At 50.5% G+C, this 17,097-nt stretch overlaps 3 protein-coding genes across 3 annotated transcripts; 2 read left to right on the top strand and 1 right to left on the bottom strand.

The window, feature by feature from the left end:
- The first annotated feature begins 59 nt into the window (after positions 1-59).
- Positions 60-2,495, top strand: acw-9 (anchored cell wall protein-9). Its single transcript, XM_957904.3, has one exon. The coding sequence runs from the start codon at positions 1,127-1,129 to the stop codon at positions 1,862-1,864; it is 738 nt and encodes a 245-aa protein (XP_962997.1). The 5' UTR covers positions 60-1,126; the 3' UTR covers positions 1,865-2,495.
- A 3,881-nt stretch (positions 2,496-6,376) lies between these two features.
- Positions 6,377-10,120, top strand: NCU06183 (vacuolar protein sorting protein DigA). The gene is made up of 3 exons (XM_957902.3): positions 6,377-6,872; positions 6,937-9,556; positions 9,688-10,120. The coding sequence occupies exons 1-3, from the start codon at positions 6,656-6,658 to the stop codon at positions 9,770-9,772; spliced, it is 2,922 nt and encodes a 973-aa protein (XP_962995.3). The 5' UTR covers positions 6,377-6,655; the 3' UTR covers positions 9,773-10,120.
- Positions 10,121-10,794: 674 nt separating this feature from the next.
- Positions 10,795-15,337, bottom strand: nrc-1 (nonrepressor of conidiation-1). The gene is made up of 2 exons (XM_957901.3): positions 13,908-15,337; positions 10,795-13,839 (listed from the first exon to the last, which is right to left on the bottom strand). The coding sequence occupies exons 1-2, from the start codon at positions 14,325-14,327 to the stop codon at positions 11,515-11,517; spliced, it is 2,745 nt and encodes a 914-aa protein (XP_962994.2). The 5' UTR covers positions 14,328-15,337; the 3' UTR covers positions 10,795-11,514.
- Positions 15,338-17,097: the final 1,760 nt, after the last annotated feature.

Below are 17,097 nucleotides of genomic sequence, written 5' to 3'. Positions count from 1 at the left end.
CTCTCATTGACCGCCATCTCTCACCCACGTCGCCCTAATCTTCAGCAGTCTGTTCGCTACCTTCCCTTCCTTGTCTAGGTTATCGGTAGTGTCGACACCGGCATCACACGCTGTTACGGACCATCTTCAACCTGGATGTTCTTCTCAGGGCAATAGTAATGGCAGTTGATGTGAGGAACCGAGAGGACCACACACACCTTCAGCAGCCGAGATTGGCTTCCCAGAATCCCCCCCACAGGCGCTCTGTGAAAGACAACGCGGGAGAGGCAAACATTGGCGAACATTCTCACGTGTGCGGTATTCTTGCTAAAATTTGATCACAGACCATTTGCAGGAAGCGCCGTCGTGAGCTGGGTACGTTCTACCATTACCCGTCAGCCGTGTCGCTCTGCCGTTTTCAACTGTCGAGCAGAATGGCCATCCCCTAATGCGTATACGAGAGAGCTCGGAGGGCTGCCAAATCACGAATTAGCGTTTTGTTTGCTACGGCAATGGATGCCAGCAAACGTCGGGGGCCTGTCTTTCGCAGGTGAACAAGTGGTGAACACTGGGTTGAACCCCTGTTGCTGGCCTGTTCGAATTGGTACGGCGATTTGCGCGACGCATGATGGGAAACCATAGTGGTCGGCCGTCATTGGATCAATGTTTTCTCTACACGCCCGGGCTAGCCAGCGCTGTGGAGGTGAGCGCGATGCTTCGGCCATGCGCCTTCGAGGGCAGAGGGAGGAGGAGGAGGACAGGGGACAAGTCTCCTCCACCGAACCCCTGGAACTAGTGTCCATGATGGCAACGTTAATTTCCCGTTCTGCAGTGTGGGCGAAATGTGGGTGCCAGGGACCCAACCACGAACTGCTGGGGTCAACCCGCGAATGGGACTGGAGAGCCTGGGCAGATGGACGCCATCTTGGATATTTAACGCTTGCGCTTCCTCGACCTAACCGTCTCTCTTCTCTTCTTTCTTCCCCAGCCAACAAGCCAACTTCAAGCTTCAGTCTCAACTTTGACTTCGGTCGTCCACTCTTTACCAACGCTCAAGCACATTGCTTTTAATAACACTCTCTTCCAACACCAACTACACCGTTCTTCAAGAACCCCCCCCCTTTTAAACAACCCCCCAACCGCCAAAATGCGTTTCTCCGCTGCTGCTCTTGTCATGGCCGGTGCCGTCCTCGCTGAGGATGCTGCCCAGTCCACTGTCTACCAGACCGACTATGTCACCATCACCTCGTGCGCCCCCACGGTGACCAACTGCCCTGCTCGCAGCACCGTCGTCACCTCGTCGGTCTACCCCGTCACCACCTCCACCATCTACAGCACCTCGGTCCGCACCATCACCCAGTGCCCTCCCTCGGTCCCCAACTGCCCGGCCCAGTCCACCCAGGTCGTCACCGAGACCGTCCCTGTTGCGACCACCGTCCGCCCTGTGACTGAGACCTCCGTTGCCGCCATTGGTTCCAGCTCCTCCGCTGCCTTCTCCAACGGCACCACCATGGCTCCCGCCCCTACCCAGCCCGCTGGCACTGGCGTCCCTCCCACCACCCTGAGCACTGCTGCTCCCGTTGCCCCCGCTCCTGAGCAGTGCGGCCACTCCGTCAAGACCATCTCCACCCAGATCACCACCGTCATCCCCACCGTGATCTACGAGACCGTTGACGTGCCCTGCGCCACCGCCTCGGTTGTCGTCCCCCCCGCCAACCCCCCCGCCAGCCCCTCCGGCGGCTTCGCCCCTCCCGCTGGCAACGGCACCGTCCCCACCACCGGCTCCCCCAGCCCCTCGGCTCCCGTCACCGCCGGTGCCGGTGCCATGACTGGCTCTGCCCTCCTCGCCGCTGCTGCCGGTCTCCTCACCGTCTTCCTCGCTTAAATTCACTTTTGAGTGACGAGGAACAGGAGTTCAACAAATGCGTGGCTCGGAATCGACCTTCGGACGACGCAGGATCAGCAGTTTCTTTTGTATCTTTGATATCCTTGGGTTTTAGAAGAACAAGAAAGGGCCTGGATGGCTGTACCATTGCATGGGGCGCGCAACCGCAACAAACATATCAATTATCTTTCATGACATGGATCAAGTCTTTTCATGTACATCCTTTTGGGAGAGTGGACGCGCTGGTCATTCCGGGACAAAGAGAGAGGAAGCACCAATTTTTATATACCTATTCATATACCATAGCGAGCATTATCTTTATGTCCTGTTTTGGTTTACACACTATCTCGAAATAAAGACGATCTCGTTATACCCTATCTATCTATACCTCTACCGGGCTCATGAGTCTCTTGTTTTGTCATTTTTTATTGGGGAATGCGGATATTCTTTCTACTAGCATATGACAGCGTGCGAAGAAACGTGGTAGAATGGTACTCATATCCTTATCTTTGTATTCACTAAATTCTAATTGCTACCGATCGTCCAATGTTGATGACGATGATAGCTGAATGGAAACAACTTTTTGGAAACATTTTGACTTTCGTGCCTCTTTGTGACTTTCGATGTGAGCAATGGCGTTCCGTGGTGAGGTGAGAGCACTCACTGCTGCACTGCCCTTTAGGATCCCTGTCCCTCCAATCCCTGCAAAAGTACAGGGCGCCATGATGCTCCCTCGTATCGTCTGTCCGCTGCTGCTTACCCGTGCCTCGCCCCCACTTTTTTGGGTCTCGCCAGACTTGCACTAATTAAAGTTGGTGCTTACGGTCGCAACGGCCACACTACCGCAACGGCCAAATCTAATAATTTCAAGCACTCTACAACCTTCTCTTTCTCTACATCAACAACAACACAACACAACGCCGTATTGCATTATAATAATCGCTAGATTAATATAGAGATACGTCTACAACGAACGCTCGATTTTTATCGCTTAAATCCAGGGGTCCCCGTCACCCAATTGTATAAAATATTCAATATACCCCGTAAGCGCCTCTACAATTACATTAAGGGTATCCCTTCCAAGTAGGATACACTACACCCCACCAAGCTTACGAAGTTTAAAGAAGAAGTTCTATACAATTATATCGATCGCTTCGATAGAATTAACTTTACGGTACAACCAAAGTATATTAAAGACGCCGCTAACGTAATACTTTAAAGTCGTACCTTAAAGTCGGAGCTAGCCGACCCCAATAGCTTACTTCGAATCGGCTAGAATTAGGTATCCAAATTTATTAAGCACTATAAATATTCTAAAGTTAAGTAAAAGAAGATAGATAGTATAAAGAAAGATAATAAAGATATAGATAAAGTAAGCCGGTTTAGTCCGGTATATAAATATTATTTATAAGTATATTTATTAATAATTAATATAGTTTTAATAGTTAAGTATTAATATACTTCGATAAACTTTAGTAAATTATTTAAATAGAGGGGTTTATACTATTAAATATATAGAATATAAATAAAATAGGTTTCTATATCGGTATAGGTAAAGATTAAGTCGTAGTTACTAAGCGGAAGCGAATATACTACTTCGCTATCCCCGAGAATTGTAAATCCGCTACGTATATCGAAGCTATTTCCATTATTAGTAAGTACTATCCAACTTTTATTATCCTTACCAGTTAATTTTATATAGTTAATTAATATTAAATTAACAAATTAAACCTTCGTATAATTATCGCTACTACTTCTACTAGGTATTTAAATAATTAGTTATTTTTTAAGTAATTAAAGTATTAAGATAAATATTCTAAGAAGCTCTAATAGGGTAAAAAACGGTTACTAATACTTAATAGCTACGGATTACACTATACTAAGTAAGTTGGTTACTATAGTAATAATAGCTATAATTAATAATAATTTAGGGAGTTTATATAGTACTATAATAACTATAGTATTATAGTATTTAGCTTGCCTCCCTACTTTACCTATCTATTTTAACCTCTAAATATAGTAGTTTTTTAACCTCTCAAGTACTATTATTCTAAAGTACTCGATATTATAGTTCGTAATAGCTATACCGAGATAATAAAGCTGGATTTCTTATCGGTTATCGATAATATAAGAAAAAAGGCATTCAAGTCTTTAATTATATAATTATTATTTAAAAAGATTAGCATACACCCATTTAACCCCCAAGTAAATAAAAGACCAGATTTCTAGCATTTCTAGCACAATAACTAATAATCTATATAATAATAAGTTGTATTCGGACCGCTATAAGACCAATTAATACGCTATACTCCTACCCCGCCTCCCCAAATATCAATAACTTTAATACCCTTCTAAACTCTACGTACTCTACAGTAAATTAAGAAGGTTGTTAATACTATATACAATACTATTAATTTAAAAAATAATAATGAATTATCGCTATCGCTAAAAAGAATAGTATTGAACTTCGTAAAAAGAGGCGAGTTAGTTATAACCGAGTTGGTGCAAATTAAATATAATTTAGGTAGAACCTAGTACGCCGAGAGTATAAAACGACGATATAAGGTATAAAAGAATTAATCTATATAAGTTAGGAGGATTTTAAAGGTTTCTAACGGCCGGGCTATAGTATTTAAGCAGGTCGAAGATAATATTCGTACTGCCTACAAGAAGGTTAATAAAGCGAACCAACAAATTCGAAATAAGGCTAAAAAGAACGGTTTTGAAGCGGCAAAGCTAGCCAGAAAGTAGCGCCGTAAGAAGAAGCTTCGGCCATTTAAAATACTCCAGCCTAGGCACAAAACCCATGGGATTCAACCGTGTTGATTCAATATACCCTCAATTTTACACATACGTGGCCGTTGCGGTGGTGTGGCCGTTGCGACCGTGAGCACCAACTTTAGTTGGTGCGAGTCTGGCGAGACCCAAAAAAGTGGGGGCGAGGCACGGGTAGTGGCCCGGGGATCGCCGTATTTCTTTTCTAATGCGAATTTTGGCGTGTTTCGAAGCGGTGGAAACCGTGGAGCATTATTGCGTGCTGCGCCCGGGGATCAGGACTGGGCGTGCTGGGAGAGGTCCATGAACGAACGGCACTGAACGGAATAATCCCCGCAATAACACTGCCCTGTAGGTTGGGTGGACTTGTGGTTGGACATCAACGGTGTGAGTTTACCGCGGATCATCAGGATTGGATGAACGATGACTATGCCGACAGCGGTTAGGATTTCTCATGTCCCTCCCTTCGTTTGTTTTTTTTGCGCAAGCGGCAAACAATAGGAAATCAAGTGGTTTCAAGTTGAGAGGAAAAGTGGTCGTGCCAATAAACCCAAGATGGACAGTCCAATACGGCTCGCTTTGGCTCGAAAGGCTGTTACAAAACTGTGATAGGGATCATGATAATCTGAAAACACACCGGCCAGGATCACTTAGGCATTCGTCATCCACGAACTGCCCTCAGAATTAGGTCCAAAGGTAAAATCAAGACGCTTGGATGTACCAAAAGGGTAGGCCCAAGGTGTGATGTACAGGCCGTTGTGTTTTCGGCTTATTACAACCATTCAAAAGATTCAAAGGCCCCAGGCAAGAGCACTCGACCGAAGCAAAATCGTGAGACCGTGAAATGATGCCGGTAACTGGACAGAAACACCGCCGGGAGGACTCCCGAAGACCAAAGCGCCCAGACGGCACAGCTCGACATCAAATGTCCAGCAGCATGAATTCCAGACGAACTGTCCTGCCCGACCCCCCATCTGGAAGTGTGCCGCCTTTTCACCGTCCCTTGTCCGGTTTGCGAACCGCTGAATGAGATTTTTGCTTGATCTCCTAAAGCTCAGTTTGCCCGGCTCCAGTGCGGCTATGTACATAGTAGCCGGCCAAATATTTGGCGCCGTGCAGTACGGCTCTACGCGTCACCATCGGCCATCGGGTGCCGTCAAGTCCGTGCGCTGTTCGTCCGGAGGGAGCAAAGCCGGGTGCCGGGGCTTGGCACCGTCATCTCTTCCCTCTACCTCCGGGTCCCGAACCTTCAAGTCTCCGCACCCGACGGGGCCGGGTCGCTCAATACGTGGTCAAGCACATTTCCAGCCAAAACAAATACATTAGTGTCTCGAAATTCGACGGTGAGGGGGACCAGAAGCAAGCATTGTGAGGAGAGTGCATGGATCCTCCACTGTTTTGGCTCTGGTCTAGTCGAGATCTGACCATGTTGAGATGTCAGCTTTCGTATTCTATCGTTGTGGTTGAGGATTGGTGACAGGTTGCGGAGGGCAATGGACCTGATACATTTGGGATCTGAATAGCATCAGAAGTTTACGCTTTTACGCTTCGAGACCAACACCACAAGGTATGAGCATGTTTCGAGGGTTAGGGTCAGTGCAAGCGCGGAAACGCGGGGTTACGCAGTGTAGGTAGGGGTAGGTACCTTTGTCCCCGCTCCCGTCTACCTCCCGTTGTGAGTTGTGAGTTCCGTCTGTTGTGGAAGGGTGGACAGGTGGTGGTAGTGACCTCCATCACGCTAGCTCATAGTTGGTAGGTAGGTACCAACAACAAGGTTACCGGACCTCTGTCATCTCTACTCTAGGTATTCCAACTTCACGTTCCAGTGCATGAGAGGCCTCGGTACCGCTCCCGACAAGTCGAAACGTCATCCGCTATCTCGCATATGCGCAACTTCCCTTGACTGCGCGGCCGCTACAAGCTGAGGACGGGGCGCAACTCGATCATGAAAGCCTAGTGATCGGGCGATAAGGAACCACGGCGCCGGCAACCCAACAACTTCACGCTCGAACCATCATGGCCTTCGACCCGTCCAACGGCTTCGTGGCCTCGAGCGATGTTCCCGGTCTCGCAGACGAGCTATTACCCATCTTCGATGTCGAGCAGGTCCAGCTTCAGTTCTCCATAGCCGCCGACTTTGTCTCGGCCCAGACAGCCAACAATGTCCTGATATTGGCCCTCTCCAACGGGCGCATTCTGCGCATCGACCTGAACAAGCCCGAAGACATCGACGGTAGGCAGAAACATGGAAGTCAACGGTGGGGTGGACCTGTTTTGCTAACAAGCAAACCATACAGATATCGACCTTCCCAAGAAGCCGACCGAAGTTGGCGTGATCCGGCGCATGTTTCTCGACCCGACCGCCTCCCATCTCATCATCTGCACATCTCAAGGCGAGAACTATTACCTGCACTCGCAGTCGCGCCATCCCCGCCCGCTGGCCCGATTACGAGGAGTTTCAATCGAAAGCATTGCATGGAACCCCTCGCTGCCTACCGCGTCAACGCGCGAGATTCTCATTGGCGCATCCGACGGCAACGTATACGAAGGCTACATCGAGCACTCGACCGAGTTCTACCGCAAAGAGGAGAAATACCTAAAGGTCCTGCACAAACTTCCGGATGGTCCTGTTACCGGTCTTTGGGTGGACACCCTACCCGGCGCCGGGACAGACACCAGGCGCATCTTGATCAGTACCCAGAGCAGGCTGTTCCACCTCGTAGGCAAAGTAGGCAAAAATGACGGAGGTGGTTCCATCTATGCAAAGCTCTTTGAAGCCGAGCAGCCTGTTGTCCATGAGCTCCCACGGTCGACGGCAGCCACAGCAGCGGCATCGGACCTGGTGATCTCCCCGGACCACCCCCAAGACACCAGCAGACCCCACGATGGTGATGTGAACGAGAGAGTCTTTGCTTGGTTATCTTCACATGGAGTCTACCATGGGCAGCTCCTGCTCAGCCCTTTTACCTCGGAGTTGGGCAACAAGGTCTTCAATGAGGCCCAGCTCCTGCCCAGGGCGCAGCTAATGACTCCGGAAAGGGTTGGGGGCAGGAGGATGACAGCTTCCAACGACTACATCAACGCCATTGCCCTGACGCATTGGCATATCATCAGCTTAATAGGCGACCGAGTGGTCGCCGCTAACAGGTTGACGGGGGATATAGTCTACGATCAAGTGATACTCAATCAAGGACAAAAGGCTATCGGTCTATGTGTCGATATCCAAAAGAACACATACTGGCTTTTCACATCGCAAGAAATCTTCGAGATCGTCCCAAGAGATGAAGACAGGGACATCTGGAAGATTATGCTGAAACTGAAGAAGTTCGACGCGGCTCTTAAACATGCTCATACTCCAGCACAGAAAGACGCGGTCGCGATAGCATCGGGCGATTATCTGCTCAGCAAGGGGCAGTACAACGAGGCTGCCGGGGTCTATGGTAAAAGCAGTAAGCCCTTTGAGGAAGTGGCGCTCGCCTTCATCGACCACAACCAGCCTGATGCGCTTCGCAAGTATCTTTTGGGGAAACTCTCGACCTTCAAGAAGAGCTACATCATGCAAAGGCAAATGATTGCAAGCTGGCTGATAGAGATCTTTATGGCTAAACTCAACTCCCTCGATGATACAATCATCACCAGGGCTGAGCTTTCCGAGACCTTGAACCCGACACAAACGAGAGAACAGCTGGATGTTGTGCGAGCAGAGTACCAGGAATTTGTCAACAGACACAAATCGGACCTCGATCGGAAAACTGTTTATGCTATCATTGGCAGCCACGGCCGCGAAGAAGAGCTCCTTTACTACGCCGACGCCATCAACGACTACCACTTTGTCCTCTCGTACTGGGTCCAGCGAGAGCGGTGGTCCGAAGCACTCCGGGTGCTCCAACGCCAAACCGACCCGGAGGTCTTTTACAGTTATAGCAGCGTACTCATGACGCACGTCGCCGCCGAGCTCGTCGATATTCTCATGCGGCAAGCCAACCTCGAACCGCGCAATCTAATCCCGGCCCTGCTCGAATACGACCGCAACTACAAGGGCCCTCTGTCCCAAAATCAAGCGATCCGCTACCTTCTCTACGTCGTCAACCAGCTCCAATCCACCGACTCCGCCGTCCACAACACCCTTGTCTCCATCTACGCCGCACACCCGTCCACATCCAAGGACGAATCAGCCTTACTCTCGTACCTCGAATCCCAAGGCGACGAGCCGCGCTTCGACCCGGACTTCGCCCTCCGCCTCTGTATCCAGCATCACCGCGTGCTCTCGTGCGCGCACATCTACACCTCGATGGGACAGTACCTGCAAGCAGTTCAACTCGCCCTAGCCCACGACGAGATCGACCTCGCCATCATCGTCGCCGAGCGCGCCCACTCCAACCCGCCCCTGCGCAAGAAACTCTGGCTCGCGGTCGCGAAGAAAGTCATTTCGCAATCCAACGGCATCAAAACCGCCATTGACTTTTTGCGGCGCTGCGACCTGCTCAAAATCGAGGACCTCATTCCCTTTTTCCCCGATTTTGTCGTCATCGACGACTTCAAGGAGGAAATCTGCGCTGCGCTGGAAGAGTACTCGCGCAACATTGATTCCCTCCGACGGGAGATGGACGAGAGCGCGGCGACGGCTACCAACATCAAAGTCGACATCGCGGCGCTCGATCAGCGGTATGCGATTGTGGAACCTGGCGAAAAATGTTATGTATGTGGCTTGCCGTTGTTGAGTCGGCAGTTTTTTGTGTTCCCATGTCAACATGCCTTTCACTCGGATTGTTTGGGGAAGAGAGTCCTTGAACAGGCCGGGCCGGGGAAGGCCAAGAGGATTAAAGAGTGTCAGGTACAGATTAGTAGAGGGTTGGTGAAGGGGAGGAAGAGGGAGGAGATGATTGGGGAGTTGGATGGGTTGGTTGGGGAGGCTTGGTAAGTCTATTTTTTTCCTTTTTCTCTTCTTTGTTTTTTTTTTCTTTTTCTCTCTCCCGTTTCGTCCATCTCTCTGAGAGAAGACTATAGCAGGATGTATCTGTGCTAACATGTGGTGAATGAAATAACAGTATTCTTTGCAGCGAGTACGCCATTAAGCGGATCGACGAACCGTTTGTCAAAGAGAATGAGGATAAGGAGGAGTGGGCTTTATGAGTTACGAATTGGAGTCGTGTGCCAAAGTAAGAGAGATTATCATCAGCATGCATGTTTTTTTTTTTCTGTCTTTTTCCGTTTTTCCATTTCTCTTCCATGTCGGTGAAAAGTCAAAGGGTTGTTATCATGGAGCGTCGATGTTTTACATCACATCATATCTTCTTGGTCCGAAGAATGATTGAACCCTTCTACTTTCAACGAGTTGGCAGTTAAATAGGTACCTACATGCAGTAGTAGAGGTAGTGTTCAAGAAAAGGATGAATGAGATACCCGTTATATACGAGCACCTTGACGGTCACCTACCTACCTAGGTACCTAGTTTACAGCAGCACACGCGGCGGATAGGGCCTTCAATCAAGTTCCGCTCTTTCGCATCGATGTTGTCTTCTCCTTGCTTGCATACCTTAAGAAAGGAACGTCTACAGTACTAAGCTTGAAGCTTCGTTACTTCGTTCCTTTCCTTACCAACTAAAGCCGTGAAGTGAACCAATTGCATAAGAGCCGGCGGGACCTATAAAAAGCATTTCGTATGGCTACCTACCGAGCTTCTTCCTCAGTTTGAAACGGCTTGAAGCCAAAGCACAGTGGACTAGCTGTTGAGTCCAGTTTTCATGTGAAACTTCATCGAAGCCATCCATTTTTCTAGAAGCTGCTCGGCTATGACTATTAAAAAAGCTTCCGCAGCAGTGAGTTGATCTTCTGGGCCACCTACCCGCATTGATGGTTTGGCGTCCACTCGAGAGTTCACGCCTATGAATGAATGACTGCCGTGTGAGGAAGGTTTTAACAGAGGAAATATCGACTTCCGTCGTCACAAAGAAGGGTCGAACCAAAGTCTGTAACGGCTCCAAAGGAGGTGTGCTCTTCTAATATTCCCAAATGAGCCTATAGAATGCCAGGCTTGTAGGAGGTACAGTAGACAGACCGAGTCACTACCGCCCACAACATACACAGACAGGTACCATACTCTTGCTTAAAGCCAGAGGATTGAAAGTCACCGAAAGGGTCATCTCAGGAAGTCAGGTACTTGAACTTTAAACACTTTCTTTTCAGTCACTATCGCTCTCTTCCTCCTCCCCTTTCACGACTGCATACCGCTCTCCCTTCCTCGCCCCACCATACCCAGCCCTCCCAGTTCCAATAAGTTTCCTCCTCGTCCTTCCATCCCATCATCATGTTAATCGGTTCTGACTCGTCCATCACATCGTTGAAATATTCCCAGTTCCTATCCCCGTCTTCTTTACACCTTCCTGCCGCCATGTTGGTAGTAGGTAGGTATTGTATATGAGAAAAAAAAATGAATGGAGTTTAAAAGGAAAACTTAACATGGAAATGAAAAATGACCGGAAAAATCACAAAAATGTCCCTATCCCCGTCCCAACAAAACAAGATGCCATCCGTCGGTAGTATTTGTCTCGGAAAAAGTGCCATTTTTTGCCTGCCCTGTCCTGCCCGGCGCCAGCCAGCCAGCCTGCTGAGTGAGCAACATCAAATCAAAAACAAAAAGAGGTAATCAAAACAAGAACTTGGGGAAAAGAAAGGAAGTAGTCATAGTCGTTTTCAGACAGACCACATTTGACAGACACCAGCGTAAAACAGACAGCGTGACAGACAGACAAACCTCACAGATGAGTAGCAACACATACACATGTTTTTTGTCACTACAATTCAAGCCCTGATTAAATCCTCCTCTTATGTCAATTTCTGACATACGAAAACTCTCACACTTTATTGGAAGACTCCTATGTCCCGGGCACAGGCGTCAAGAACGGGCTCAACATCAGCTCATCTGCGCTCGGCCGCTTATTATGATCAATCTCGAATGTCTGCGCAAGGAACTGCTTAGCCTCCTCGCTAGCGTTATCCGGGATCGTCGGCGAGGCCTTGGAGCCGCCAATCTTGAAGATGGCCTGCAACTGGGTGCAATCGGGAAACGGGTGGGTACCCGTCATCATCTCGACCACCAGGCAGCCGAGTGACCAGATGTCGGCTTTGCGGGTGTAACTGGTTTGTTTGACTACCTCAGGAGCCATCCAGAAGACGGAGCCTTGCAGTGAGGGACGGTGCTTGTTGTTGTTGGCGCCGTTGAGGATGTTGGTGGCTTCGAGTTTCTTGGAGATGCCGAAATCGGAGATTTTGATGGTACCTTTGTTGTCGACAAGGATGTTGGCGCCCTTGATGTCGCGGTGAATGATGTCACGGTTGTGGAGGTAGGAGAGGCCCTGGAGGATTTGGCGAACGAAGCTGCGAACGAGTGATTCAGGGAGGGCACCGTATTGGTTGAGCATGGTCTGCACGGAACCACCGGGAACGTATTCGAGGAAAATGTTGAGATATTCCGCGGATGAGCTGCAGCCCAGGTACTGCACGATATTGGGATGTTGGAGGTCACGAAGGAGGGTGATCTCGCGCTTGAGCGCTTCAATCATGCTCTTCTTGCGGGCATCGTTCTTACTGTCTGCACCAGGCGCAGGTGTCTCGACCTGCTTCACGGCGAGCAGTTCACCAGTGATGGCATGTAGGGCGAGGTACACGGAGCCAAATGAACCCTGGCCGATAAGAGAACCCTTCATCCACATACTGTCGTCCCAAGCGTCGCCCGCCAGAAAAGTTTGAAGCTCCTTGTCAGCTGCATCCTCGCCATCTTCAGCAAGTGCTTCCTGTATTACCGCGGAATCGGCCGAGTTGTTGGTGCCGCTGTCGTAGTAACTGTGTCTGACTATGTTACCATCGGGATCAATGACGCTAACTGCAGCTGTATCCGAGCCGCTGTCCGAAAATGGAACGAATGATCTCCGGTTAGGCTCGGTTGGGGAGCCTTCTTCTTGTAGCGTATCAAGCACGGATGAAGCCACAGAATCTCTATACCCGTGAGGCGCCCTTGGCAGCACATCACGCGGGCGTACCTTGGCAATCTGGTTGGAAGCGGTCAACCAGCTGTCTGCGATGGTAGGGATCGGCGGAGCGTCTTGTATGCTAGAGGCAAAGCTAAGGGTGCTGGCAACACTCAGACGATGGTTCACTCTACTCAGACGTGCCGAGCGTCTCATGGACAAACGGGCCGTCCTGTCAATAGCTTCACGAGAGTGATCTGGAAAGTAGCTCGTAAGATCCGAGGCGATAAGCTCGCTAGGCGGTCTCAGCCCACCGAACTGACGAAGTGCTTGTGTACGGCGAGGCATGGCCCTGGGGGTTTCCAGAGGTGCTGGCCGCTCTAGATCCCTAGCAGCGTTTGAGACGTTTCTTTCTCGGTCCTGATAGGACATGGGAGACAGCGGAGGCTGTTGTTGGAGGTCTTCCCAGCCCACTCCCAGCACCTTTTGCAGCTTCAGCTGACTCCGCTTATCGCTGGGCTCAATTGGAGGCCTATGTGTTTGCTGTGCTTCCTCCATCGCAATGGCAGCTGCTCTTTCGAGTTCTGCCTTGCCCGGCTCTCCAGAAGGAACACGCCTGAGAATCAGGCGGTTGCGCTCTGGGCGAGTGTGGTCCTTGATGACTCTCCACAGCTCCGTATCCCCGAGGCGGCGGCATTGGTTTGGGTCCGGATCAACGCCGGCCAGTACCCAGAAACAGTAATTCCTTTCATGGTCCTCCCGCAGGCCAAACTTACGTAGGGTAACACGCATAACCTCTTCACAGGTGTTGCAGTCGGCAATCTTAACAACCTTGGTTACGCCACCTGTGGAGATGACGCGAATGACATCCTGACCCTGTGGCAGCGCAGCCATCAGCGAACCATCCATGCTGGAGTTGTTCCTAGTGTGGGCTTGTACCAATCGGCCGGGGTGGGACTCAGGAGGAGACATGGGGAACCGCGAGGGAGCAGCTTGTGTAGGTTGATTGCCATAGCCCTGTTGTTGCACATAGCCTCGCCGGGCTTGTCTGTTGTAGTCAGAACTAGGTAGCGGCGAGGTCGGCCGCGAGGAAGGTTTCGACATGTCGGCATTGGGGGTGAGTTCGTACTGGCGGTCATAGCGCCGAGGAGCGGACGTTGCCGCTGACCGATTTGTGATGGGCACTCGTAAAGAAGTCGCTGAATACTGGTTATCAAGTACAGCAAAGGATTCCTAGAGAAGCATTAGCCGTTAAGCCAAGTCAAAGTGGCAAGCCCGGACACCTGAATAGCCAAACTGACCCTGTCTCTCTTTCTCTGGTTCGCATAGGTCTGTGTCCGGAGTTTCTTGATGCTCAGAAACAAGCGGACGCGATCTCCAACCTTTTCGATTCCCATCTCTTTGAGGACCTCCTTGTCAATCTCCAAAAGCGCCTCGCCATTTATGTTATTTTTGCGGAATATCCTTTCGTAGTCGCCGCATTTTACGCTCCTGAGATATTCGCACACCCTGTCCTCGTTCCAGTTCTTGACCGATTCGGGCCCGTCAAGTTCGGAAAATTCGGATTCGGTAGGACTCGCATAGTTCTGGTTGGTCGCATGAGAGACTGCAGGCGCTCTTCGCGAAGGATTGTAGGCGGTTTGTGGTGTGCTCGCCATCATGGTGGACGACTGGGAACCCAGCGAAGGCGTATAGGGCGACTTGGATGCCAGCATGGCCATGGTTGAAGCGACGGTCAGCTTGGAAGTAATGATGACATGGGCTGTTAGGTGTATTTTCTGGTGGTGGCGAGACGACGTCGAATGTTTTGCGCGTGCAGAGCGGTTGGGGGGGAGGGGGGATCGATGGAAGCAGAAGCAGAAGCAGAAGCAAAGGCGGCGGTTGTTGCTGCTACTGCTGCTTTCTGCAGGGAACGGCGATGGTGAATATGTAGGCGCACAGACTGCCGATGCTAATCCAAAAAGCCAAGGCAAAGATGGGCTGACCGCTGTCCGGCAATCAGTGGCTTGCCCGTCGTCCGGTATATGTGGAAGTGGATGAAGCGACCGAAAGAATTGTCTGGCGTCGGGCCCAACAAGCTCAACAAGGTGCGGTAATGCCTGGAGCTGGTGCGTGGTGAACGTGTGTTGGTGGTCACACGCTTGGATATGAAGCAGGCTCGGCAAGAAAGACGACGTGGAGAGGGAGCAAGGGGCCCTTGGTTAGAGGTGTGTTGTTGGAATCTCCTTATTCGTGACACTGACAGCCAACGAGGAGACTAACGGTACTAACCACAAAGCCGCCCGGCCCGCTACCTAACACTGTCTCTCCTTGGGGGAGGGAGGGAAGCGGAGGGGAGGGGACCTGGAAGCGCGCAACGGGCTGTCTGCGACAATGATAGCAACCCTCTTTATTGTCTCTTGAAACTCGCACACAACAAGAGAATGGACATCAAAGCACCCAGCCGAAATAATATGTAGTGAAGTAGTGATGGATGTCAATGCAAGTAGAACTAGTAAGTAGTGTACCTAGTTGAAGGTGCCCGGCTTGGGAAGCCTGTGCAATGCCTGCTGTGTACTATCTGCAGCGGTGCCCTGTGCGCTGCCCGCGATGATCCAAAATTTGGTTGACTTGTCCGGGGTGGAATGTGAGCGCTGCTGGAGGAGAGAGAGAGACAACACGCAAAGTGCGCAAATTCTTTACGCACAACGAAGAGACCACGGCAAGAAAAACCCCTCAATGCCGACTGCGGAGCGAATGGAAAGAGAGACGAAGAAAAAGTTAGCCCGACAACTCGACAAATGGAGAAGGAAGATGGAGGACGGAGGAGGAGCTCGCTTCAGTGGGCATGGAGTCGCTCTTTCCACTTGTGTAGGTTGTTGTCACGATGGAAGTGGCCGCCGCGGGGGCAGGGACAGCCGGGGGCCTGACTGCCCTGGGCCTGGATTGGGACGATAGCGTCTTTTGCTGCACCTTCCCTCTCTAGCGGGCTGCTGAAGAGAGGAAACCGCGGCGTTGAATGCGTTGAATGCGGCCTGGACGGGACTGCGACTACTTACCCTGCAAGACTTGTGCAAGTGTCTGTAAAGAGAAGGCGGGGGCTCTAACGCTAGCGGCGGATTGGACAGCCTGCAGAATCATCCGCCGCCAAGCCGCCAAGCCGCTAATCATTGCAGGCGCCCCTTGAAACAACGCTTCTTTGGCTCCACCTCTCACATCGCTCGGGAACCGAAAAAGACGATGTCGTATTTGGAAATGATGGCATCCAACTTCTGCGCCCCAAGTGTCACAACGCCGTGGATAGTGGTAGTGTAGATACCAGGCCAACAATTCGTCGAGCCATCGTTCCCCAACTCAAGAGACTGTTCTTGTCTGTTGTTGGTGCATCGGGACCGGCATGAAGAGGCGCAAATAAAAGTCAAACAACACCCGGCAACAACGACAACGACAACAACGACAAGAAGTGAACAGCAAAGTGGAAGATCGGCACTAGGGACCGAAAAATCGGCCTGAAACGTCACCTAGCCATGTGGATAGGTGATAGTGTATGTAGTTAGGCATATTCAAGAGAGCCGTGGTTCCGGCAGCATGTCTGGGCAACCTCCACGCCTTCGCACGCAGATAACCGCCCCAACCCAACTTAACGTTCCATTGCCACCACCAAACTCAGCACACTGGTCTGCATGGAAGCTTTGAGTCCTTTTCTTTGTTGCGTCTTCGTTCCAGCCACGGCGTCGATTATCGACCCGTATCTCGCTTTTTGCAGGCCACAATCTAATTCTGCTGGAACTACACACACTATGGGCGGGAAGGGGCGGTGGAAAGATGCGACTGAACAGCACGGGGCAACATGTTAGTATACCGCCGAAAAGCCCCCATTCATTTCCTTGATGCTGTCGCGTAACCCTCCGTCCCAGGGTTTCCTTTATCGAGAAGTCTGAGCGACCCCAGGGACAATAAGGCTTCATGCGAATGGACCCCAAGTCTTTTTTTTTTTTTTTTTTTTTTTTTTTTTTTTTTTTTCCCTTGCTCGCCTGCACCAACCCATCGCATGTGCTATCCGTTTGAACCCCACTCAACTTTCCTTGTGGTCGAGCTGAAAAGATAAGAGGCTGAGGGCGGATCTCAGGTCGCATGAACTCCGACCCGGCATTCTTTTTTGGCTTTTGCCCCTTTTCCTAATACGATGAGTAATACTACCTAGTCAAAACGGATCAGAATTAACGAGGCATCAGATATCATCCATTCCTCTTGTCTCGCCGTGGAAAATGAGGGCCGTGCACTAGTGATATTGGATCTTTCCCGAGACTTTACAAAGACCAAAGACCGATGCAAGCCAGCAAATCTCGGCGGATCCTCCACACCACGGAATATGGGAATCTTCCATATTCCAGGAACAGGGATGCTTCAGAGCACCGAGATGCTCAAAGAGGATCGACACTGAAACCGCTGTCGTTTCATCAACTCTCGTGCCCAAAGAGGCCATAGGTTCTACGTCTTAGTGCACATCTT

This window comes from Neurospora crassa, linkage group III (assembly GCF_000182925.2).
Source record: "Neurospora crassa OR74A linkage group III, whole genome shotgun sequence".
In the NCBI taxonomy this organism is placed as follows: Eukaryota; Fungi; Ascomycota; class Sordariomycetes; order Sordariales; family Sordariaceae; genus Neurospora; species Neurospora crassa.
This window is presented reverse-complemented; position numbering and strand designations above follow the sequence as displayed.

What these genes read in the sequence shown, in the direction of transcription:
- acw-9 (XM_957904.3), top strand. Translation starts at nt 1,127, where the DNA reads ATGCGTTTCTCCGCTGCTGCTCTTGTCATGGCCGGTGCCGTCCTCGCT.
- NCU06183 (XM_957902.3), top strand. Translation starts at nt 6,656, where the DNA reads ATGGCCTTCGACCCGTCCAACGGCTTCGTGGCCTCGAGCGATGTTCCC. An exon ending in CAAGCCCGAAGACATCGACG is followed by an intron (nt 6,873 to 6,936) that starts GTAGGCAGAAAC and finishes CAAACCATACAG; the next exon opens with ATATCGACCTTCCCAAGAAG. An exon ending in GGGTTGGTTGGGGAGGCTTG is followed by an intron (nt 9,557 to 9,687) that starts GTAAGTCTATTT and finishes ATGAAATAACAG; the next exon opens with TATTCTTTGCAGCGAGTACG.
- nrc-1 (XM_957901.3), bottom strand. Translation starts at nt 14,327, where the DNA reads ATGGCCATGCTGGCATCCAAGTCGCCCTATACGCCTTCGCTGGGTTCC. An exon ending in ACCAGAGAAAGAGAGACAGG is followed by an intron (nt 13,840 to 13,907) that starts GTCAGTTTGGCT and finishes ATGCTTCTCTAG; the next exon opens with GAATCCTTTGCTGTACTTGA.